This window comes from Polypterus senegalus, chromosome 2 (genome assembly GCF_016835505.1).
Source record: "Polypterus senegalus isolate Bchr_013 chromosome 2, ASM1683550v1, whole genome shotgun sequence".
NCBI lineage: Eukaryota > Metazoa > Chordata > Cladistia > Polypteriformes > Polypteridae > Polypterus > Polypterus senegalus.
This window is the reverse complement of record NC_053155.1, coordinates 117062757-117088544: the sequence shown is the minus strand read 5'-3', so window position 1 is coordinate 117088544 and position 25788 is coordinate 117062757. Positions and strand designations below refer to the sequence as shown.

At 36.1% G+C, this 25788-nt stretch overlaps 1 protein-coding gene across 1 annotated transcript in view; it reads left to right on the top strand.

The window, feature by feature from the left end:
• The first annotated feature begins 970 nt into the window (after positions 1–970).
• The window catches only part of LOC120523269 (very large A-kinase anchor protein), a 148186-nt gene continuing 123368 nt past the window's right edge, over positions 971–25788 (top strand). The window contains exons 1-3 of the mRNA XM_039744445.1: positions 971–1664; positions 4236–4326; positions 16427–16869. Of these exons, the coding sequence (XP_039600379.1) occupies positions 1537–1664; positions 4236–4326; positions 16427–16869 (662 nt within the window). The 5' untranslated portion in view covers positions 971–1536. The remainder of the gene's footprint in view (positions 1665–4235; positions 4327–16426; positions 16870–25788) is intronic.

Genomic DNA, 25788 nt, shown 5'->3' with positions numbered 1-25788 from the left:
ATAATTTCAATTGAAAATACCACTGACGGGCAATCACTAGAGCAGTACTCCTGTCTATGAAGCTATTTTTTACATAAAGAAATTCATTTTCCTCATTATTTACACTTTGAATAAACTACTGTACATCTGCCTGCTTTTTGGATCTGTAAACATGATGAATCCACTTTACCAAAATAAATACCATGGCACTTTTAACACTTTATTTAAATGAGTTACATCAGTCTGAAGAAATGTACAGTATAAAACTTCGACACATAGTAATAGTTAAAATTATAAAGAGAGAATAAAGCTGAGTGGAGTTTTGATTTTTTTGCCAAACATCAACAAATGACGTTTTTATTTCATATAGCTCCATCACGACTTGCTTTAGAGAACAATTAAGATTATAATATACAAACCCCTGAAAATTATAATATTTGAACTTTCTCAAATAGAATGTTAAATGCAGAATATGAAGTCAGAAAATGTATTTCGGAATAGAATAAATTTAAAAATGCCGTTTAAAAGACTTCACACAATAGCCAAAGAAAAAAAAAACACAATTCAGCAACCGAGTGAAAAACTGACATCTTTAACGGGCAAAAACAAAAAATGCCATTTAGGATATAAATTACAGATTTGCGTACGGTACTATCTGAAATGCTATCAATTGATTACAATAAGATCGAACTAGTAAAATACTTCAGTTGGAAATTTAAATCAGAAACCCCATTAACTAATCACAGTGCCGATACACATCACAATGAAAAAACGCACGCGTTTCCTCGTATTGTAGAAACAAGTAAAAGGATAGTCCCGTTTGATAAAAAAAAATTAAATAAATAATTAAATAATAAGAGGCTATCCCATTATTGGTTCGCATTAGTTGCCGGCGGATTTCCTAAAGTTCCTACAACGCGCTTGTAAGCCGATCCCACAGAAGGACGAGCCCCTGCGCCCCCACCTTCGCCGAGGCCCGGAGTTGCGCACAAAAAATCTGTTTTTCCACCACGCTTTTTTTCGTTCTAAAAGTTTCCTTTCGAAACACGCGGATTCTTCTATTAAAACAAGTGTGAGCAGTCTGTTGCACGTGGTGCGCTCGCTCAGCACTCTTGACTTCTCCGATGGGCAGCACCTTTTGACATGAAGCTCTCTTCCAAGAAACTGTGGAATTTCAGATTGCCTGAAAGCGATCGGATTTCATCACAAACGTGTGTTTTCTTACATGCACACTTCTGACGTTTCCTCAATCGGCTCAAAGGCTCAGGACGCCTCGACCGTAAAAGTGCTGTCTAGTCAAAACTTGTTCAAAAAGAGGAACGCAGCCGCGGACATACGAAGCAGTAAACTCCTCCTTCTTCCTTTATCAGACTTTAAAGTAAAAGGAAAAAGAGGAATAAAGGGAAGCCATGCCGATGGATGCCTGACACCTTTTTTGTTCATAATAAACTATCAGCTGTCAGGGCAATATGCGCTGAAAAGGAGCGCCTGAGAATATTATCAGACACGTCGGCCTGCTACTAAAGTGAATTTCTTACAAGACGCTGTTGGTAAATCATGGCAACTTTGAAAAGGCAAAGTTCTTGGCAGGAGGAGCTGACTAAAAGTTTTTCGAGGTTATTTTCCAGAACTAAATCTCAAGATGAGGTGAAGCCGTCATCTGAACCAGAAGAGAGAGCCGACAGGTAAGCACAAGAGCGTATGACATCTGAATCCGCGCTTCGGTCTAATTGTATGAGGGGCAGCTTAGGAACGTAGTGAAAAGGACACCGTGAAAATTTGCTAATCTTATAGCCCTCTTTCACTTCTAACTGTGACTTAAAAGAAAAGTGAGGCGCCATCGCAGGGCGCACATAGAGATAATAACAACGTGCTCGATTTGCATTTCTATTTCTGTCATTTTGGCATTTCAAATTAACTCGCGGTATCAACATTAGCTTAAAGGAACGTCCGGGGTTGCCAGCTGTAAAGCAGATCCATACGGGATCTCGTTAACACTGATTGTCTCCTAAGTATCGGACACAAGTAAACCTTCAAGGAAACATTTTTATTTGATCTTAAAATTGTTTTCCTAAAATTGAGATGTTATTTACACTTAATGTTTTCTAGACCTCAGTACTTACATGTCGTGATTAGTGGACCATAGATTTCAGTATCTAGCTTGGTCTAGTTCAAAGACTTCTTGAGCTAAAAGACTTGAAAGTGTTTCTGATTTCTGTCCAAATGTGTTTCTCGCAGACTGCAAACACTGAACGCTCAGTAAGTCGACTTGTGTTGATGCGATCTTTGAAAGGCGCTACATGAAACAGGTTACTTTTATAATACGGCGTGAAACTTTAGTTAAGAGCAGTGATTTCACATTCTGGCGGTTTTGCTAGGAACAAGACACCCTAGACATTTGACATATTTGCGTTGAAAGCAAGGTTCTGTTTGATTTAAATTCAATGGATACATAACTGCAGAAATTTGCTTCGAGTTATCTTCAAAATCGCAATGTTGTGTCAGTCACAAATTACAGACCAGTACGACCAAATATTCTCAGATGAAAGTAATGTGCACTACGTTCTGGCTATGTTCCTTTTAACTGGCAAAAGTCCAGCTGCTGGCTAACGTGGATTCCGAGTTTGCTGGGCAGTTTAATTCAATTTGTGATGTATTTGTTAATTTCACTTACACTTATTATCATGACCATGAAAAGAATGGCAGATGTTATTCACAGAGGACATCTGAGGTAATCTGGTAAACTCCATGAGAGCTTTTTTGTGTGCAAATGACTGAACAGCACACTTGTTAAAACCTTACTCCTAAACTTGCATTTTCTTCTCAAAGGTAGGACACTTTTTAATTTGATGGGAGCATTTATACAAATGTACTGTACAGACATCTTTGTAAAGCAATATTCTGCTTTTTCTATTTGGAAAAAAAATCCTCCTACTGCAAGGACAGGTGTACAAGAAGTATAGAAGGATCTTAAATGTATTATAGCAAGTAAGGAGAGTAGGGTAGGTAGATTTGGGGAGGGGGTAATTGATGAGGTGGGGTTCAGACTGTGTTGGTCGTAAAGTCTTATTTATTATTTGCATGTTCTTCTTTTCAAGCCTGCATATGCTGGGTTCACATCCAAATGTCTGTTAATGGCATTTTCATTAGATAGCCATGTTTCAGCCAGTTCTCTGACACTTTTAGTATTAGCCTTGTATTTTACTTGCACTGAGTTCCATTTAACTGTGTGTCCATTTAAATCAGTAACCGTGGATCCTTACTTCTTACTGCATTGCAATGTTCCTGTATACTTGTGGCAAATATATAATGTATGTGTATATATAATGTATATGTAGCATAGCATAGCAATGATGGGTCTTGGTGGACCAGATTGGGTAGCTTTGGGTTTACAACAGGAAAAAGCAATAGATGAGATTCCATTACACCAATACAGGACCCTCTTTTACAACTCTTGCACACATATACAGTATATATACACACAGATAAAGTATACACTCAAATGGGGCCAATTTGGAATCTCCAGTTAGCCTAACATGCACATCTTTGGGCCTGTAAGGGGAAATTTTAAGTACCTAGATACAATCACAAAATACTCTATCACTACTGAATATCAGATCTTTATAAGGATATGTCCTACCTATGGCATTTCATGTATTGGCATATTTGTTTTTGACTATCTGTGTAACAGGAAATTACTATGGGCAAATTTCATAATCCATCCTGATTTATTTTTTTCATCAAGAGTAATGTATCAAAATATTTCATATGAAAATTGAATACATCTCAAACCTGTTTAATTTGATTTAGTGTCAATGACCCTACTTTGATAGAACTGGACACCATGTGAGAAAACAAGCATGGATAGGATATAGTCTACAGGAAGGTACAACTACCACTATCTGGGCTAGTTAACCTAACCTGTGTGTACTTGGAGATTTGGGTGGAAAAGCAGAGTTCTCCGAGAAAACTTGTTAAGACCCAATCTGTAAACTCAACACAGATCAAACCTGAGCACAACATTTGAACCCAGGATGCTAAATCGGTGTGGCAGTAGTGATAACCACCACCATACTACCCTAAATGTGAATACTTTTTTTTTTTTTTAATAATTTGATGTATCATATACAAATTTTACTTACCAGATCTGCCCAAAAATGGCAGGAATCATATCTATAATAATTTCTTAACTGCACATTTTTGGCAAAGTTATGTTAGTGACTCACATTTTTCTTTTTGTGTTTTCATTCTTTTAGCTCAGAAAACAAAGGAAATGAAATCCAGAGTACCGTTAAGGAGATCAAAGAAGATAATGCTTCTAGAGGGCCTTTTCTGGATTTATCAAAGGTAACATGATTGACATTTTATGAAAATACTGAAGCATGTGCTTGGAATAGCTTTAATAGCTTTAATTAACAAGCTGAACTAATTATTATTTTACAGTAATATAAAAACTCCAGTACTCCTGGGTGTAGTAGGTGGTGGTACATTCACAGGCTCTAATATCAGAAGGATGTGTTTTTAATGACAAAAACATTAGGAAAAATCAGTCACTAAAATCTTAGGTATTTTTGGTGATGTTCTAACAAAACATAAATGTCAAAAGGCATTTCGGGAATGTCAGTGGTTATACCAAGGGATGATCACAGGATTGAATCCTAAAAATGAAAGAAGGCAATCATGGACATATAAATGAAGCCAGCATAAGAAATGGAAAGAGAAAATGAAAGGCCTATGATTAGTGAATTTCAAGTTGAAGAAGTTGCACTTTTGACTAGAGGTTTCAACTGCTCTGGAGTAACTCTTGACAGTTTCTGACTTGGATAAAGATACAGATTTCTTTCTTTTTAGTAATTCTTGTATTTATTTGTTATAATATTTATATATTTTTTATGAACTTCTGTAAAAAGCCAAATTATCCTCTTGGGTCAAATAAAGGTCTATGTATTAGTTTCAGTGTTGGACAGAATGCTGGGCTAATTTCTTCAGTGAAAGAAAGACGTTTCGGAAAGTTGCCAAGAATGGATATGACATGTTACAATGATATTGTGCCTGGTATGCTCAAGTAGCAGCCCCATCTCATGCAATGTAACACTTTAACTATAATATTTGTCTTGCTGGAAAATAATATTTTAATCTGTGAAACAATCCAGGTGTGTGGCATCCTTAAAAAGGCTGGAAACACAAAATGCAGGGTAAATCTTTCAGATTAGGTATGCATTTACCAGTAAATAAAATGTGTTGTAAAGTCACTGGTTCAAATTATCATGTCAGAATTAACATGTAAATTTTATAGGGCCCCACTAAAAAGTGTGCATGCAGATATTAAAAATATATAAATCCTTGTATAGTGCTTGTAAATTACAAGCAAATACATTTTCACTATATAGTAATGCTATATACAAAAAGACAGTTGTCAGAATTGTAATTATAGCAATTTATATAATTTTATAATTTCAAATTGTGATGGTGCAGTAGATACTTGTAAATGTGGGTTCAAATCATGACTGGGCAACATCAAATTTTCAATTCCATTTGATATTTCAAAAAAATCAATATGCAAAAATATTATAATGTTTAGTAGTTTTATTTCATTTTTCTACAAAGTCTTCTGAACATCAAATCAATCTGAAAATCTCCAGTGCTCTTTCTAGGCGAGTCTACATTGACTCTGCCAAAATTGCCATGGTGGTGGGGTTGGGGGGGTTTGGAGCAAGGATCAGAAGATGAAGCATTTGGAACAGGTAAGAATAGCATTGCTGTTTGTAGATTGATTTTTTTTTTTTTACCTAGAATGACAGTTCTAGCAGTACAAATTCTAAAGAAAAAACATATTACTGCATATGATGAGGACACTGCAACATGCTATTCTGCAGCCCTAGGAAAATGGGTCCCTGCTAAGCAAAGTTCCATAATTTGTTTGCTGCTCTCTTATATACTACATGTGTGGACAAGCATTGAGTGGAAGGAAAAAATGGCTGCAGCGACTTAACATTTTGCAAAACACACTTTTGCCTACTTAACTTGTGCCTTTTGCCAGTCAGATAACCACACAAATCAGTAAATCGCATCATACCAGAAATCCATTTCATTCAGTTCTGTTAGTGAAATGTTACAAGGAGGAATGAAAACAGCAGTCTTCATGGTTTTCTTTCATTTCAGTGTCCCTGTATGGAGTAAGCTGCATTGGCCATTTTATTTTTATTTTGAGTTTGTATTTTTGTTTTGCAGGGAAATTGAGGTTCCTAATTGCAAAAATGGGTACTCAAGTTTAGTAATATCATTTTGTATTAACATAAATAAATACATTGTCCTGATGGTCTTTGGAACTGATTATTCAGAGTGAACAACAATATTATATTATATTTTTGAGATGAAGTTAATAATAGGAAAATCCAGTATCAATTAATGAAATAGAGATCTGCTTGATGCTATCATGTCATGTTTTAATTAGGGAGATGTTACTTAACTGTTTATTTGGATTGAAAGTGAAGGAAAAGTTTCATTGGGTAATTGAAATGGCTCAGTTTCCACCAATGTAAAACTGCCCTCCTCTGAATTTTCAGCTTCCCCTTTGTTTGATAAACAAGGTTCAAGCCTTCTTGAACAAAAATATGCTAATGTTATCGATTCATTTTGCATAATAATATCTTAAAGAAATCTAAGGCACATCTCATGGCTATCATGGAAATCAAAATTGCACTTTATTATTAAATGTTCAAGAAATAAAAGTAGTCTCAAATTGTGGTGCAGTTTTTTGCTTAATTTCTGGAAAAGATTTATATGTGAAAAAGGGTTTACGTATATTAAAGGCCATTCCATTTATGATCTGCACACCTTTAAAATTTACCTTAGTCTTTGAAAGTTGTACCACTTAAATACCTTGTTTCCTTTGTTGATTGGCTGTTACCTTTCGTAATGTTGCAAAATGTTTTCTGAAAAGAGGTTGACCTGAGAAATGCTAAGCAGTGTTTTTTTAGGTGAGTTTGCATATGAATGTAAAAGGCACCTACTGCAATAGCCAAGTCTGTTTGCGTGTCCGTCTGCATGAAACAACTCCACTCCCCATGGACCAATTTTATTTTCTTTAGGGAAATTTTGTCAGGACACTTGAGCTTTTGTTGAGATAACTTGACGACACATTGGTGAAAATTCAAAATCACTAAATAAAACCATTAGGGAATTTGAGATCTTACCTGTTTTAAAACAGAGGAACATTCTTTCTAGAGTCAGCTGTGAATTAGTTTACTGTGTTGAATTTACCTTGACAGCAGTTACTTCAACTTTCATTTATTTTTCTTTTACTCATATGATAGTGAAGCACCTGCAGTCATGCATGCTGGAGCAAGTACATCTTGCTGCTGGACACAGGATGGGGTAGTTCAGATGTAGGTAGGGTTGGATAAGTGAATATTACCATATAAGGAAAATACGATGTTAGATGTGTACTATTCAATACACTAGTAATTTATATTGTTTGTTTATTCATCACTGTAAATGGTAAATGCCATTCCTTACTATACCAGAATGCAGGAGAAGTTCTCATTATATGCTAAAAGCCTGACTTCAGCCTCTGCCCCATCTTATCCTTGACTTTGTGGCTGTGCAGCGTCTTTTGTGAGTCTCATTCACAGCAGGTCACTTTTCCTGCTTCTTGAATTGAATGGTGTTCCTGTCCATAAAAGTAAAAAAATGAAAGCCATTTAACTTAGGCAGAAAAGTATGAAATGTGGCTTGGTTAAACTTTATGTTACAGTGGCTTAAAGTGTACTTTGTATTTTTTTTCCACCAGAAAAAACCTCACGGCTGCTATATCTAAAGATTATAATGATTCACTATTTCTCTGACACTATGATGTGTAGGCAAGCACCACAATGATAATCTGTTGCGCATCATGTTCAGATGCAGCAAACAATTTCAGCTTAAGACAAATTTTACATTTCCATCAGGTACTTCTTTGAAAAACTTTGTTTATGAAGTTTAAGCTACAATTAGGCACAGACCTTTCACGTTCAACAACTTGCAATAGCACATGGATCTTTTCATGACTTGGGTTGGAATCTGTTGTCTATAATTGCAAATTCAGCCTCATGATATTGTAAAATGATATTAACAAAAATGTTATGTGCCCTACTAATACATGTAATTACATACTACTGTCGCTGTTATTTTTGAATATTAATCTTTGTTGCAAAACAATGTAAAAAACAAAATTGTGATAAAAAAACTCTTTGAAGTGACAGGAAAATTGAAAAAGGATCCAACTTTGAAACAGCTAACCAGGTCTCCAAATACACCTGAATATTACACTATGTTTATATATTCTTACTTGTTTTTGAAAGTAGGAGAGCCATTTGGGATTGCCGGAAAGTTTTCAATTTTAAAACATTGGCAAATACTGTACTCCATACTGTGGTGTGCTGGCAAGATATCAAAGAAGTATCAAAGCTGGCGAGATATCAAACATTTGAAGCATAAGTGAAAGCCCAAAACTTCCTACAACAAACTATACTCTTGTACTTTGGAACTATTATATTTAGTGTTTCTTTTGGAAGTGCTCCTACCCCTCTGGAAAAATGCAGTCAGAATTGTATGGTGGTGTTGAATCCAGCTTTTTAGCATTGTCCGTCATATCATGTACCTCAAGGATCAGTGCTTGGTTCACTTCTGTTCTACATGTAGCCACTGGGATTCTAGATTCACTAACGTGGCCTTATACTCCAGTTCTGTGTAGAATTAAAATTACTCCAGCACCCATATTAGATACAGAAAAATGCACTATATGTGTGTGTCACTGACATTAATGTGTGGACCACTGGCAACTTACTTCAGTTAAAATGAGAAAAAGTGAACTGTGTTTTGTGGAATATTCAGCTCCAGTCAAGAGGTCTCATTGAATCTTGGTTCCTACTAAACTAGGTTTCAGATAAATAGAACTTTATTTGTCCCCTTGGAAAATGTAGCTTTTTTATAGAAGCTTTTTAAATAAATTAATACATAAATAGGTAAGTAAATAAAATAAATATATACACACACACATTGGCGTGAACACACACTAGAATTACCATAAAGCAAGAAAATTAAATTGGAAAGAACACTTTTGACTTGGCAGTCCCAGTCCCAGCGAGGCATTATGCAGGAATATTGCTGTTGGTGTAAAGGAGCCCCCAGTAGTGTTTCTTGACACACTTCTGCTGCATGATTCATTGGCTGAAAGTACTCCGTGGTAGTGTATCAGAGACAACATGTGCAGCATTGTTCATAATTACTCTTAGTTTTGTTTCAATTCTCTCCAGGGAGTCCAAAGTGTATCCCTTAGCTGAGCCTGCCCTTTTAATTAATTAATTAATTAATTGATTAAATTTACAGGGTGCAAACTTGCCTGTTTGTCACAGAACATACAAGTAAGAATTTCACTGTAGTGTGCATGTGTGACAGTATAACTCTAACTACTACTGTTGTTCATAAAAAGCAGTTTGAGTGATGCTCTTTGCACATTGGCCAATTTTGGATTAAACATACACCAATCAGTGGAGCAGCTGTATGTGTAAGTGCACTAAAGAAATGGAAACAATTGTTTGAGATAATGGACAGGAACCCCCCCAAACACACACGCACACACATTTACATAATGTTCTGTTTTAAATCTTAGAAATTTCATAAAAAGTTATGAAGAAGCCCATCTAAGCAATTTCACTTCCATTATTGATTTTTGGTAAGACTTAAGAGTTGGTGCTACCTCTATAACATGGACAACTTGAAATAAAAAATAAAAGGAATATGCCATTTTAACAATCCTGGGCGGTAAAAGTCTGAAAGATTTCGACCTCTGTACATTTCATTCAAAGCTTTAAAAACAATCCCCGAAGCCAACAAGTGCTGGGCTGTGTTCCATGCTATTGAGATCATAGACCTAACAGCCATTTGGGATTATGATCAAATTCTGACTTCATTACCACTGGCTCAGTGCAGCAGGATATAATGATTACTGTACCTTTCTTTGCACTAGAAACATGACATCCACAGTGTACAGTATATTGTGTTTAATTACATTTTTACTGACTCTTTCAATCTCTTACCTTATGAATAAAAAATTAGAGAGGCTTAAGTTTTGAAATGTTTATTGAATGATGCTTTATACATAGAAAAAAAATAGACTGCAATATAGAGCTGCAAAGCAGCTATCAAAAAGTCCAAAGCCTTCTGGCCTATGTGACAAGATCTTGCAATAGGATTTCTTAACACCTTTAGCTGACATATGGATAAGTGGTGATTTGTTTCTCTGTTAAATACACATAGAAATTCCTTACTGACACCAATACTTCAGCTGTACCAATCACTCACTAGCAGATCTGGTATGGTCTTGTGTGTTATGGCTTAAATCCATTTTTAGAAGCCTTTTGTGCAGAAGTGCTTATTATAAAAACCTAGTCTTTAGATTTGTGTAACACTATTTTTATAAACAGTATCTGAAATAATACTGTCTTGTAGTACTAAGCAAAATATGTTCTTATTGGTGTTACAAAAGGAAAAAGCATCCTAATCCTGTAGAACTGGAAAGAATTACTTAATAGCACTTAAACCATTAGGCTTTCCATTTAAAGCATTGGCTTGTTGCACAAAATACAGTTTGTGGCTAGATATTTTAAGACTTGGATCAGCTTAAACACCCATCCATTTTCTAACCATCTTATCCTGTTCAACAATGAAGGAAGCCACTGCATAGGGTGCAAGTCAGGGACCAACCCTGGGTGGGACACCAGCACTTCACTGGAGAAGATAATATATTTTTCTTTCAAGATGTTTAATTTACAACTGCTTAACAATCTCAAGGATGCCTAATGAATAATAAAAAGAATTTCTTAGTAGTAAGCAATAAGCTAGAACTCTTTCTGCTATCCCAACAATTAAAGGGGAGTGCATTCAAATTATATTCTCCTAGGATTGGATTTTGAGTTGCACTCAGTGCTGCCATGATCTTGTGTAATGGAAAAGTGGGCTGCAATAAATTTAAAAAATGAATGGGTGAGGTATTATGAAATGGCTTCTTATTCAAGACTGGTTACTACAGACAGAGCAACCAATTCTGTTTGTACATACTTATTACAGGTAAAGAAGTTTAACAAAATCTAAGAGTTTCCCCAATTGAATAAAGAATATTAATATACCTGTTCTAAAGAATGCTTATAAGTGGACACTTGTTATTTGTTTCCTATAAAGGCTATGTGTATGATAATATAAGAAATACAAATATGCTGAATATAGAGGGAAGAGTAAAACTTTTACGAATGAGTGGAAAAAAATAAATAGAAGTCCCTTTTGTTTAACCTACAGTAAAGCTAATTTCTCGATTTCACTTTTATGAGACACACACCAAGAAATACAGCTTTAGATCTTAAAGTTGCCTTCAATTTAATACAGCTGAGATGACCCTGCAAAGGAAACTGCAGCTTAAAAAAATCAATGTGTGGATGAAGTTTGACTGTAATTAGTTGTAAAAGCAGATATTGCTTTTATAACACCGATCATTTGTTGTACTGATAGGTGACTATGGCTTTCTAAAACTATGAAATAAAAGATAACCATCCATTTATATAGTGATCTTATTTTTTTTTTAAAGATTTGCATTAAACCAGATCCTGTCATTGGAAGCAAAGTAAATAAGATGGGGCACCACTGAATTGTGAGGAACAATTGTACATTAAGCCAGACTAATTCAGCATTACCAAATAACCTTATTGCACATATTTTGAGTGAGAAGGAAACCAGAAGACATTTTTGACCATTTTTGTGAGTTGAGTGCCTTGATTTTGCTAATGTGGAGTTGCAGAAACCTTTTCATCTTGGCACATTTGAGTGTATATTAGCAATTCAGGTCTTGAAGATAAAAAAGACAGACAGCGTGCAGAGAATGTATTTTTCCACATTAGGGGGGTAAATCTATAAACTGACATTAAAAAAAATTTGAAATCTTATTCTTATTTGTTTTAAATTGTTATTTATGTCCTTGAGTGATAAATTATTAATTTCCCTGTTAAAAAGCATGGAAAGTGTATTATATTTTGTGTTTTCTTCTACTTCTTGATTTAAAAGACAGGCAATGAGGCTGTTTTTCATTGTTAGGATCCCTGCAGTAGGTAACAGGTTAAACCGGGATTTTGAACAGAGTGATATGAATAATCAAAGAGATTTTACTTTGAATCCTTTACCCAAACAGGCCTTGGATATTACACATTAGGTATTCACGTAGGACCTCCACTTTCCAAGGCTAAATAAATCTTTCTGTTTTTTTTCCTTAGTACTGACCAATTTTCAGATTTAGTAGTAATTCAATATCTACAATGACATCTATGGTTTATTATATGGCATTATGACAGCAGCTGTGATTGAGCAATTGGATAATACAGCTCATTTCTAGATGTGTGAAAGTGATGTGAGATTTATATCTGTTAGATCAATATAACAGATCCATATATAGTAATGTCAAGTAAGACTGTGCCTTGCTAAGAGACTGGCCCCTAGCCAGCACTTTTCCAACCAACAAGCTTTGTAAATAGATGTCTGACGAACAATAATGATCCCCTTGACTGCGTCCTTTTGGTTACAGTTCTTGAAACATCTCTACGTTTTCCTAAAGACTGGTTAAATGCAGTGTTACTCACTAGCTTTATTTTAATGACTTTAAGCATGTACTGCATTTGATTTTATACTAAACATATTTTATTTTAATAGAAATGTAGATGTATGAGTTGCAGGGAACATTTAAATGTGATCTAAAGGTTAATTTCAGATGCACCAAAAAAATATCTGCAGATCATTATATTGCTAATTAGTATTGAAACAAAGTAAAACCACAATACATACTGGTTGAAATGCAACACATTTTGTGATTTATATAGTTTTAACTAGATGGAAACCAAAAAGAGAAAAAAATAATGATGTTAGACGGTGATGTGCCTTTCAATCTTATGTATTTTTGGTATACTATACTATAATTGTAAACAGAATAAGAAAAGTGGTAGTGTTTAAGATTTTATTTCAAAACAGAATTAAAGGGAAAACTAAAGGGGAAAGACAAAACCCCCAGTGATTGGTGGTGACTGAGGCAGTTTAGTTATTAGATGCAGCCTTTCATTGTGAAGGGGCCAGCCAACACCTCTAGTAATTGGTAGTCTTATAACGCAAAGCTGGAGCTCAAAGGGAGTGGTTAATTGTGATACTAAGATTAAAGAATTAAGTGGCAGAACTTAGCCTGTTTTGGATGTTCATACACTTATGCTTCCAGAATGGTGTTACAGTGATTAGCGGTGCTTCCTAATAGAATCAGAGTTATGGGTTTTAATCCTTGAATGTGTTTGTGAATGTACCCTTTGATGGGCTGGGGCTCCTTTTAGGGTAGGTTCTAGCATTTTGTCTGATACTGCCATGACAGGCTCTCTTTACTGCAACCCTGAAGTAGATAAATTGAGTTTTTGGAAAGAGGGATGAAATTCTGTGTTCTTATCCCGTCAATTGAGGTAGGTAAATGACTGTATCAGTTGGGCAGCTGGTATTGAAAGAGTCTTTGACCTGTCTAATACCATCTCTTTGAAAGGCTATAGCTAGGGTCAGAAAGGAGCATTGCAAGGTGGCCACTGCCAATAGTTACCCCATATTAGTGTTCTTAAATTTAGTTCTCATGCCCAGTGACAACAGGAGGTAGAAGGACAGGGGCCTAGTGCTGCTACACCACCCTGCACCCTGAAGAAAAACACAGAGCATCTGGCTTTGCACCTAGTGAACAGGGAGTGAATAGTATATTTGGGAACCATGTCTCAAGACTCAAATGTTAGATGTCATTGTGCTACAAGGCTGAATTAATCAAACATATTTTGTTTTTAAAGTTTTTTTTTTTTTTTTACTTTCCTTACACCTCAGTGCAAATTAATTATTTGATACAAACATAAGAAATTTGATAAGTGAAAGTAAATGATTCAGTCCATGGAATTAGTTTGTTTAGCTATTAGCTAAGATTTCCCAACATCTCATCCATATACTTATTAAAGGTTGTCAAGGTTTCTGCTTCAACTACGTGTCTTAGCAATTTGTTCTACATTCCCACAGTGCTTTGCACAAAGAAGTGCTTCTTGGCTTCAGTCCTAAATGCGCTTCCCTTTAATTTCGACTGGTATCCTTGAGTAATGATTCACCTTTTTGTCGAAAAAATTCTCCTGGGTCTGCATTATCAAATGCATTTAAGACCTGGGTTAGTTTCAAATGTACTCTCCTCTGCTTGATACTAAACAGGTTTAATTTTCTGAGTCTTTCAGAATACAGCATGTCCTTAAGTCTTGAGATGCACTTGGTTGCTTTTGTCTGCACAGCCTCAAGAGCTGCTATGTCATTCTTATAGTATGGTGACCAGAATTGCACACAGTACTCCATGTTAAGTGACCTGCTTAGCATCATGGAAAATGTCTGGAGTGGACACTTAAAGTGCACTCAAAGCATTAACTATGAGACCATACTACTTGACAAATATATAAAATGTAATAAACAAAATGGCCTCTTAGTGTACTTAATGGCTAAATTAAAATGTTCTCATGTGATTGTATAAAGCTATCCAGACAGAACAAAAAAGGTGGACCAAGTCTATTAAAGGCATTTGCTGTGTTTTGTAAGTGGTCGCAATTATGCTATCTGTTTTTCCTTAAATAAACCTGCTGGATTCTAAAAGGTAAAAGTGCATTTGAGTAGTTTTGCTTTTAACTGTTAATTTTTTATTTTTATTTTTTTACTTTACAAGCAAACTCAGAGTGAATTTAGAATCAGAACTTACAAAGCTTTTCTCATAAATGATGGTGGCTACTTCATGGTGTGGCTTTAACATAAATAATACACTAAAATCAACATTTTTCTTTTTTCTGAAAGTCTGCAATGTGGCAAAACCCTAATCCTTATTAAATAAAGACTGAACAACTCACCTTTCAAGTACTTAACGTTTTTTATTTATTTATTTATTTATTATTTATTACTCAATGTCACAGCAGCACAGGTTGACATACTTTCACAAAGGGCACCCACAGGATATTTAATTCACTTTGCTGTTCAGAAGGCAGCAGGTCTCAGCTTGCATTGCATGTACCCGTGCAGCCGAGCAGCTGTTTGATGAATATAGTGCAACTCTAGCCAAGGGCACTTGAATGAAAGGAAAATATGTTAAAAAAAAAATTCAGGAACAACACCAGCACTGATTGTGTTTTACAGAGGGCACAAGTTTTAAGCATTAGCTGTGTCAAGATCTTCTATCTTTATCTATCTTTATGAGATAGTTGTGCATAATAAATAAGAACAGTTGTGTCAAACATTTTAAAATATTAAACGTGTGCTTCAATTTAAAATCTAAACATTCTCGATAGTAATAAACATTTGACATTTTTATCCTTCTGGCAGTGACTTATACAGGGCTAGGACGACCAGTAACAAATATCAGAAATATCGTATTTGTGATCAACAACCCTGAAATAGCATAAAATGGCACTTCACATGCCTATATTACCTATCCTCATTTGTTTGAAGTTTTGTGAAAAGGAGTAACTTCTTGACCCCTCATATTTCATTAGAGGGCCAACCCCTGGGGTTTGTTGATGTGGCATGCACAATTTCAAGTCCTTCTGATAATTTTTTCTGAAGACAGCTATTGGTTTTTCAACTCCAGTGGTTCAAAAAGTAGGGGGAAACACCATCAAGATGAGACAAACGGAATACCATATGTCAGGGTTTCCTTGTACCTGATAAAAAATAAACCTGAAGTGATTTCAAAGTGCTCATATGTAATTCTTATTACATGCAATACATTTTACTGTAGTGTTTTTTGGAACCAGTAATGTAACAATTGTGAATTTTAAGACACACAAAATGACTAATGGCCATGTGCAATCTTTCAATATAAAGTTGCCAATCAGCCTACCTGCCACATCTTGCATGTAGAACTTAGCCCAAGGTCACTGGAGTGTTGTGGGTTAGAAGCTGCAACCAGGGTGCCACTTTGGATTACCAGCTAAACGGTGCAATTTACAGTTATATTGTAAGTAGAGTAACTGCCTTGGTTCTGTAAACTCCTGCATTGTCTGTTTCATTTATGTCTCCCATTCCATAATAGTTTTTCCACCCCACCCAAGTAGTGTGAGATCGGGTGGGGGTTGTAGCGTCTGTTTTTCAACTCCCACAGGAAAGAGTTAACGTCTACATAATCAGTTTTCTTTGGGATGTGGGATGATGCTGGCGGTGCGGGATGAGTGAAAGTGCTTTCAGCTTCCCAGCTTGATTTGCATGTGAGTGCCGTGTTGTTCCTAATAAAGCCAGTGATGAGGGAAAAAAAACAACTGAAGAGAAAAGGTCCGCTCTTCACATACGCCTGAAGAATAACGCTGTTTCGTTGTTTTTTTTTTCTCTTCTTTCTTCCAAGGTATTCCAAGGCACGGAAAAAAAGGAAACTCCTTCAAAGGATGAAGCTCGCTCCCCGGATCAAGGTCCGGCCAGCAGTCCTCCCCCCAGTGCTGCCGCCTCTTCCAAAGAGTCCGCTGAGCCGCCCCCTCTAGATACGTTTTTCAAGAAGCTCAGCAGCCTGTTTCATTCATCTTCAAAGACGGACCCGGATGGTCCCCAGAGCGGCGCCCGGCAGGATGCCACACAGAAGCTGAACACGGCAGTCATGGAAGGGATGCCCAAGGGAGCTATGAGTGAGTCGGGACGGAGCACGGCAGATGCACAAGGTCCGGCTTGTCAGCCTTCTGAGGAGGAAAGCACCACTGAGCACGCAGAGGGCAAGCCGAGGGCAGCCGACCCATTTGATGACGGGCTTCAGTCCGGCAGGGAGTGCGGTGGGGCGGCACAGTCGCTGGAACAACAGTAAGTCCCTTTGGCTAATATTAGTAGGGACTTAAAAAAAAAAACCCAGGACACATATGAGTCTTAAGAATAGCGCTTCTTAAACGCCTATTCTATGCAGCGTTACACTTGAAAAGTTGCTCTTTCCAGTTTGTACCGATCGCTTGCCTGTTCATTAGCATCCTTGTAGCACTGACTGACCGTTTGCTTCCAATGACTGTATATGTTCTGACCCGTTTTCGTACCTCGTTTACCTCAGATTAGTGTATTTGAGAGACCAACTGGTCAGAAATTAACTTCTGGCAACATTTGTCTTTATCTAGCTAATGAGTGGAAAAAAAGGAAAACTGTGGATACAGATGACAAATTTACAAAAACAAAACAAATGCGAATTGTTCGCATATTCTAATCTGTAGCGTTAGCAAAATTTTTTACGAAGTCCTTTTAAACAAAACAGTGTTATTCAGTATTAGTACTGGAAAATGTTCCATAATTCTGAAAAACATCATAGGGCACTTAACGCATTTCTGAAATACGAGTACCAAACAAATAAGTTTAACATTACCAAACTCAAACTTGCACAATTTTTTTAAAACTGGTAAGAATTTGATATACTGTCATGCTGCCCTCATATGTGAGACTTTTGTACCATTTTAAAAGCTAAAACCATGTCTCTGATAATGGGCCCCAGTGGAGTTGATATCCAGAGTTACTTCAGATGGAGTAAACTATAACAGGACCTTCCTAAGGTATTTATGTTTTAATAATTACATCATGCTCATTAATTTACGTTTAACAGCTGTATAGCCTCAGATTATATAATAATTTGCTCAACTGGATCATTTCAAATAACAAAAAGTCTGAATTAGCGTAGGCCATCCTAATTCGGAGTGTTCATAAGAAATGTAATGGTTTACTTTGTGAAGTAGAAGAACTTAATAAACACAAATAGTGGTGCCATATGTTTGGGATATTAAATTGTATGCTTCAGTGTAAATTTTTTCAATTGTAATATAAATTTGTAATTTTTTTTATCCTCTGATAGAGGTGCATAGTGGGGTAGATCCCTAGTATAGGATCAAAAATGCAGTAACAGCCTATTCATAATCATTGATCTTAAAATAGTCTAAAATGATCCCCACATTCTAATTTTTAACCTTCTGGGAGTGGCTCTTATAGGGTTAGAGCAGTAAAGAATCAAATATCAAAAATACAATCAAGTTCATGATCAGAAACCATAAAATAGCATAAAATGACACTCCAAATGCCTTTATTGCGTATCTCTATTTTTTCAAAGTTTTGTGAAAAGGAATAACTTTGATCCCCTGTGTCCTATTAGGGGGTGAACACCAGGGTTCTTATGATATGGTATGCACAACTTAAAGTCCTAATCATTTCTGCTCAAGACACTTATAGGTTTTCTCTTTAATACACTGTAAGGGTGTCATTTCCTGTGCAAAATACAGTCAAAAATAACTTAAAAATTAGTTTTTTTTGGGGGGTCTAGTGGGCCAAAAAAGGAGGGGAATCCTAAAAAGCTCAACATCTTGCATAACTACATGTCAAGACTAGTTGAATGGTAATATGTGGGTTTTTTTTCGTACATGTGAGTTAGGGCGCACCAGACAAAAAAAAAAACAAAAACAAAAAAAAAAAACATTTTTTCCAAAGTGTTCATAACGCAGAAGTCTCAGTTGTAACAACTCAATATAACTGCATTTTTCAGAGCAAAATATTCCTTTGTGGTGGTCATAGTATGTTTATACTGTACATAGCCTAGGGGAGACATAAGCCAGCCAGGAATGGGAATTAAGCCATTAGTATGGCATATTCTTTCATGGTGAGCTAGTTAACATAACATGTCCATTTTAGAATGTAAAAGGAATTCGGAGTAGCTCAGAAAGTACAGTACAGATGCTGAGAATAACTAGAATTACAATCAAGTCCATACTCTCATAGCAGTGCAGCAGTTGTGCACACCACCTTACCTCCACGACTCAAGCTTCATTGCCTTCTAATAACTGGATTTGATGATTATGCATTTCAGGTTTAAAATACTTCCACAGCATTAAGGAGCAGTTGGAAATGTTGCATTTTTTTCCGTATGGAGTGAAAAAGATGTTCACCACCCCCACATCACAATTTGGTAACAGTAATGCACTCATGTGGGACACAGCATACCTTGTTAAAGCCTATTTAAATTTGTCTCTAATTGAGTAATGCATTTGACATGTTGTTGATGGGGGGAAAGTGTTCCATATTCAGCAAATACACATGGCTTTCCATTATTTACTTGCATTGAGGTGTTTGTTGGCTTAGAGAGTAGAGGCCTTTGTGACTGTGGCAGAAATTAGCTTATAATGTATATCAGGCCGGAGGAGTGCAAGCTTATAGTGACTGTGAAGATTTTAAAATTACCAACCATTTATACTTTGTGCAACCTTTTTCAAATAGAGACTTACCTTAAGTTGTTACTAAAGAATATGCCATGTGTGCAGTGTGTTTTATATTTTTAAATATGCTGGATGCTTTTAATATGCAGTATGTTATCAGTCTTTGTTGTCTATAATGCACTATTATAAACTATTGTATAATACAATTGAGAATATTGAATGCACATGGCAGCATTTCCTTCTCTGTAATGTGGGTTATTATACTGTCAAGGTTGCAGAGGACTGGGCTTTTAGACTAGATGGCTACAAACGCTTAAAAAGCTTGGTAGTCCACCACCTCTCAGTAAAGGTACAACTCAACACACCCACTCAAGAAAGGCTGTGGGTTTATACTAAATTGAAAAGTTGGGGAAACCTTGGACATGTAATACTATACCTAATGTAACTGATACATTGAGGCACATGTTTTATAAGACAAACCATATCAAGGTTAGATGGAGTTCTTTTTTAACAAGTCTCCCAGCTATGGTTTCTGCAATATCAATGGTTAAACTCCCTAACAGAGCTGATTTTTGTGGGGGTTGATACTATAGATGAATGAATACAGTCTTTAGTATTTGCTGCTAATGGAGATTATTTTCATTTGTTCTGACTGCTATGAGTTAAAATGCAATAAATCCATATACAAATATGTTCTTTCCTTTTTCCAGAAAAACCTAATTCAAATTTCCATTTATGGTAATTAGTCATTCTCAGCTGGGGTTTGCTTCCTCTGGCTCCATGGCTTTCTGCATAGTTGGTCTGCATGGTTTCCACCTACCGTCTGCTCTAAATTATCAAAATGAGTAAATGTGTTGGACATGCTTGACCCTGACTCCCATTTGACATTTATTTTGTTGGTTCTTTCAAATCTTCTCAGGATAAATTCATAGCACAGGGGGTCCTCGGATTACAACACAGTTCCGTTCCTACAACAGTGATGTAACCCGAATTTTGGTGTAAGTCGAAACACACCCTAGCCTAAGTCCCTTACCTATCTGAACACATTTGCAAAATCATAATCTAGAACATAAAAACACAATTAAGCCACAGAAAAAGGAAAAGGACATAAATATACTGTACTGTAGTAACAGAAAAAATGAGTTTAAAAAAAATCCTTACCTTTATTCCTTCTCACGTCTCAATTTTTTAAAAGTTTTTATGGGAGTGAGTATTGTAAACTCGAAACATTGTAACCCGAGGACTCCCTGTACTCATAAAGTACTATTTAGAAAATGTAAGTTTAACATGAAGTGTTACACCATATACATGCTTTTCTCTCCAGCATGGGGGCACAGTTCTTGGTGGTGCTGAGTCATAGGTTTGGTGTCTTGGTTTAGGCACCATTTATGTATAGTTTGCATGTTCTTCAATTGCATATTTGAACTGTTCTCCTGGTTCTTTGTTCCCCCAATTACAATCAAGTAAATTGTGTTTTAGACTGATTTGTGACTCTAAACTGGTCATGTAGGAATGTGTCTTGCGATAGACTGGGGGAGTCTTATTCTTGGTTGGTTCATGTCTTGCACCCACTGCTGTCAGAGTGTATTCTACTCTCGGTGAACTGGATTAAGCAGAATTAATAACGGATGATGTTCATTAAAATATAACAGCACTAAGCTTGTGTCCTAGACATTTTCCACTGTGACATTCTTCTTGCAGTTCACCCTAGAAAATCAAATTTTGTGATATTAAGAATCTTTCAGGTTTCTTCCTACCTGTAGAAACATTTTTCTACTCTCCTTTTTTTTTCTTTTTAGAACTGTTCGGCCTTCTAGCACCCCCAAGCATAATATTAGTCTGTTACTATGGCAACCAGTAGACACCCTCAGGTATTGGTAGTGCAGAATTTAGATCTCTGGGAGGTATGTCAGGTTAACATGCACTTAAGCCACACTGAAATGCCTAAAGCCAGAAAATGCAATCTAGTAAAACTTGTGCTGCGGGTAATAAAAGCCAGTAATCATTCTACTGTCCCAGAGCTTTTACATACACCTGCTTTCAAAAGACCTTTTTTAGAGTAAGGATTGGAAGTGCATTAAACAGTGACTAATAAATGGAACCTGTGGGTAGTGACTAGACATTTCTGGCTCTGTCACATTCCCCAGCTAGTACCAAGCTTCCTCCTCATATGTAATAAAAGGCAGCCTTTGCTTTTTGTTTCTGTGATAACAGTGGTGTTTCGCAATCCAATAGTTCTTGATCTTGATGTGACAAGAGGGTTTTAAATGTAGTTTCACCTCAGAAGACTGACAGACAGGATTCTGCTTTACTTATTGCTAATAACCTGCTTACTGCTTTTTGACTTCCCTATTGAACCATACATAAGATTTTTGCATGTCACTCATTGCAGATCAGGAGTTTAAAGATTTGACTGCATCTGGATAGAAACTAAACCTTTATTGAAAATTCTTGTCAGGTTTAAACCCTTAAACATGGGGTTTAAGTTTATATTAAACACCATTAAAAGAACATTATACCCTTAGCAACACGCAGAAATAGACATTCACACAGTTTAGTCACCAGCAGGGTAAAGGTGTTTGCATGGGGCTCCATGGTAAAACTAGAAGTTATACAACCTTATACGTTTTGATAATTATTTCTGAGCATTTTAATTAACATGTTGTGACCAGTGCCTTCAGTGAAAAAAAAAAAACACTTCATTACTTTGTTTACTCTTTAGAAGTAAAAATGTTACCAGCAATCAGTCAAATTAGAATATTTATTTAAGTGTTGAAACTGCCTAAGTACACAACACGGCTCATATAGGACCGCTATCAATCGTTTCCATTCACAAGTATAACAGCTTCTTACCTGTGTACACAATTTTATGAATAATGCATGATTCAGAGGGTGGTCAGCATTCCAGAGCTTCCTTGTTAGTCTCATGTCTGTCACAGGCAAGTCTATTATGCCTGCCTTATTAGAAACTGAGGTTTATACAGTATTTCATGTGTGATTTGGTATAAAAGACAATAGTGATCATATGGATGAAGGTATGAGTTGGCAGCATCTGTAGTGATGGCTTCAGTAGAAAACAAAGGGGGTTTGCTGGGCATCAAGATATAGTGAATCATCAAGGTATTTCCTGTCTTGCATTTTAGTTTAACTGCACCGTTTGCCTTTGCTGTTCCATATACTTCATCTGCAAAAGGAAAGTATAAGACAAAAATAAATAAAAATAAAGTGATATGAAGTGATTAACAGTACATTTCACTTGACCACTAAAACACGTTCCATTAAAGGAATATTCCACCCTAAAATAGTGATTTTTTTAAAAAATTATTTTATTTACCCTTGTCACAAAACGAGACAAAGACAGATAAAGGGTTGGGGCAGCCACCCGTGTAATATGGTATCCTGGCTGCTAAATTCGTTTTTCTCAAAAAAACCAGCACTGAAGTGCATACAACAGAGTCCAAAACAAGACTGTCAGAGAAGGGAAAAGGGAAGGCTTTTAAAGGGGGAGACAGGAAGTGAGGTCATAAGGATCGGGCACGTGTTCATCATTCATTGGATTAGGCCCGGATGTGACATCAGGGGGGCGGATCTGGTAAGGTCAGTCTCCATTGGCTCAGTCCCAGAAGTGACGTCAAGAGAGCCAGGTGGAACCTCCCGGGTTTCGTCTACAAGTGAGAAAGAGAGTTAGTGCACTCTGCCACATCCCGGAATGCCTCAGAACTGCCTTCACTCGAGCCCTTTAGCTGCCTCCCATGCGCGCGTGCGTGATACCCTGTGTAGTTTGTATTGATGGCTAAAAAATTTAAATCTCATGTTTTCATGCAGAATGGGGATAAAAAAGTTTCTACTAGAATAGGAAGTCTACGGCGACCAGCGTTAGACAATAGCAAACAATATCAAAACATCAATGAAAAATATCACAAACACATGTACTTTTACTAAAACGTAGTTGAATAAGTCCCTTCTGAAAAACTCTCTTGTAAACTAAAATGGATCATGCTCATGTAGGAATCAAGCATTTTAAACTATAGTTCTTATTTTGTAGTGTACTTAATGATATGTTATTCAGACACAAGTACCATGATTTTTTTTCCATTGACAATTGAAATTGTTTGTTATTGTTCAACTTTGGTCACCATAGAGTTCTCTTCTTTTTGAAACCTTTGTGAGCATGGAGGATTGAAAATTTTTTGGTTTTTGGTACATTTGCTACATTTTACACAGAAGCAATTATACACAGCTTCATCACCAATTGCTGAATTTTGATCTTTGATTTTTAATAAATTTGCAAATCCTTCTGTAAACATTTTGTCACTTTATTATCAGCCTTTTGAGTGTAGATTGGACAAATCTGTCCATTTAAAATAAAAATCTTAATTGTACAACACATAGCATGCAGAAAGTGAAGGGGTTTCAATACTTTCTGAATCCACTGTACAACTGCAAGTTTAGTAAAAGTACAAATGAACAGGTTTCCTAAGAAGAGATAAAACTCTTATGTATGGTGTGATTGGAATAAAGAAAAATTCACCTTAAACCAATAATAGACACAAAATGTTTGTGTGCTTTTGTCTAGATTTAATTTCATGATTGACATTAGAATTACTCAAAAAAACTATTTTGTATGTCACCAACTGGTCCAGTTTCCCTTTTTATCAGCATAGTGTATTTAGAGGTAGGCTGTTAATTGTTTAAACATTTTCACTTACCCACTCTTAAGAACAGACTATAGTTGCTTCTTATAGGACCTGCAGCTCTAGATATTGTCATTATTTATAAGTCAAATGAACTGTTCATCCTCTGTGAAAAGCCTTTGGTGTTAGACACTACAGTAAACCTCAACTGAGAGTCACACATGCTAACTGCAGTCAAGACTTCATTGTGCATCTTATGTAAAATTTGCCAGATCCCATCTCCTTTTGTAGTTTTTAGGTGGTGTCCTTTGTTATGCCTGTCACATGTGTTGTTTAGATGGTTGCAGTTCTCTTTGTGTTTTATTAAGGGACAAGAAAATGAAGGCATTTGTGTTATGACTTGGCCCAAAGGGCTTCCTGACAGATGCAGAATAATTTTCTAAAACTCTGTTTTTAACATACAAAACTGTCAATATGAACATCCAGTAGTGCCTGATGTGACATCCTTATGTGAATAAATGAGCAAAGCATTTCATTTTAGTTTATTAATTTCAGTAGCAGCAGTATTTGATATATTAATTCAAAATGCTTATTGTGATCCTGTATTGGTCTGCAGTTACACAAGTTTTTTTGTTTTTTTTTCTTCAGCTTCAATTTTACTTACAAGTTTGTGAGTTTGTTAATGTATTGTAATCTTGTTTGTGCTGTGATTTACAGGAAAGGGAAGGCCATTAATTCCATCAGACCTGCTCAAATAGCTTTATTCTATTCTTTAAGTGTTTTATCCAAATAATATTTTGTAATTTTTTAAGGAACTTGCATTGTTCCAGTCCTATGATCTTGCTACACACAAAATGGTGCTTTATGTCCCTTGGGTGGTGAAATGCAGAACACCAGTGGTGTTTCTTTCCGGGCCTGATCTGTAATATGGCAGCTTGCCTAAATCCCTACTGCCTCGATCAGTAACTTATACTGCAGCCAATTGAGATGCTAAGTAACATAATGTTTAAGTTTAAGATGATACATATATTGCTACTGTTAACACAGTCTATATAAATGTGCTGTTTGTTTGTTCTTTGCTTCTCTAGTGAGTTTGTTTATAACCTCGTTCACTTCCTGCTTCATTCCCTTATTCAGATTTCTGATGGTTTATTCATCCTGTAATGATTATGAAAATTAACAGACTTTATTGAAGGAATCCACTCTCGGAAGTGGACTGAGGAATGGAAGACAATGGATTGAATTATTTAATAACTAGAACTACAAATAAAATTACTCTGTCATTTTTAGTAACTATTACTGGATGAATAAACCATCATATAAAGTTGTAATAGGGTAAAGTAGGAATAAAAGTGAATAGTACTATCCAAACTTTGGAAAAATGTGGAAAATATTATAAAATTAATTTAGCTTGTGAAGAGTTGATATAGTCCATGGACTGATGCACTTCTGTTTCATCCTTGTTGGTGTTAGCCACTTCATGTATGAGATTTCAAAGTCATCTGTTGTTGAACCTGCTGAATCCAAATAAGCGGTGCAGGGGACTTGAACCCATTTTGACTACATTGGTTGCAGGTTAGCAACCAACTCTGGATGGAGCAGCAGTGGAGATTGCAAACCATGCTTTTGAATCTACCATGCTTCAAATGTGAAACAAGAGCCAAGGGTTTCTAATTTGGCAGTAAAATAAGTAAATCAAAAAATATTTATCTTCTACATGGCAATTTGCTTTCCAGATTTCCTTGTTTGTAAGTCAAATAAAGCTTTCTGCAGCTCTTTGATGCCCATAGTGTTTTTCAAATCTCATTCACACGCAATGGAGAAAGCAGTTTCAACAATAATCACATCAATAATGTGCTGCATCAGCCTGGAAGGAAGGGAAGCCAGATGGGCCCATTAGTTGACACATGGGA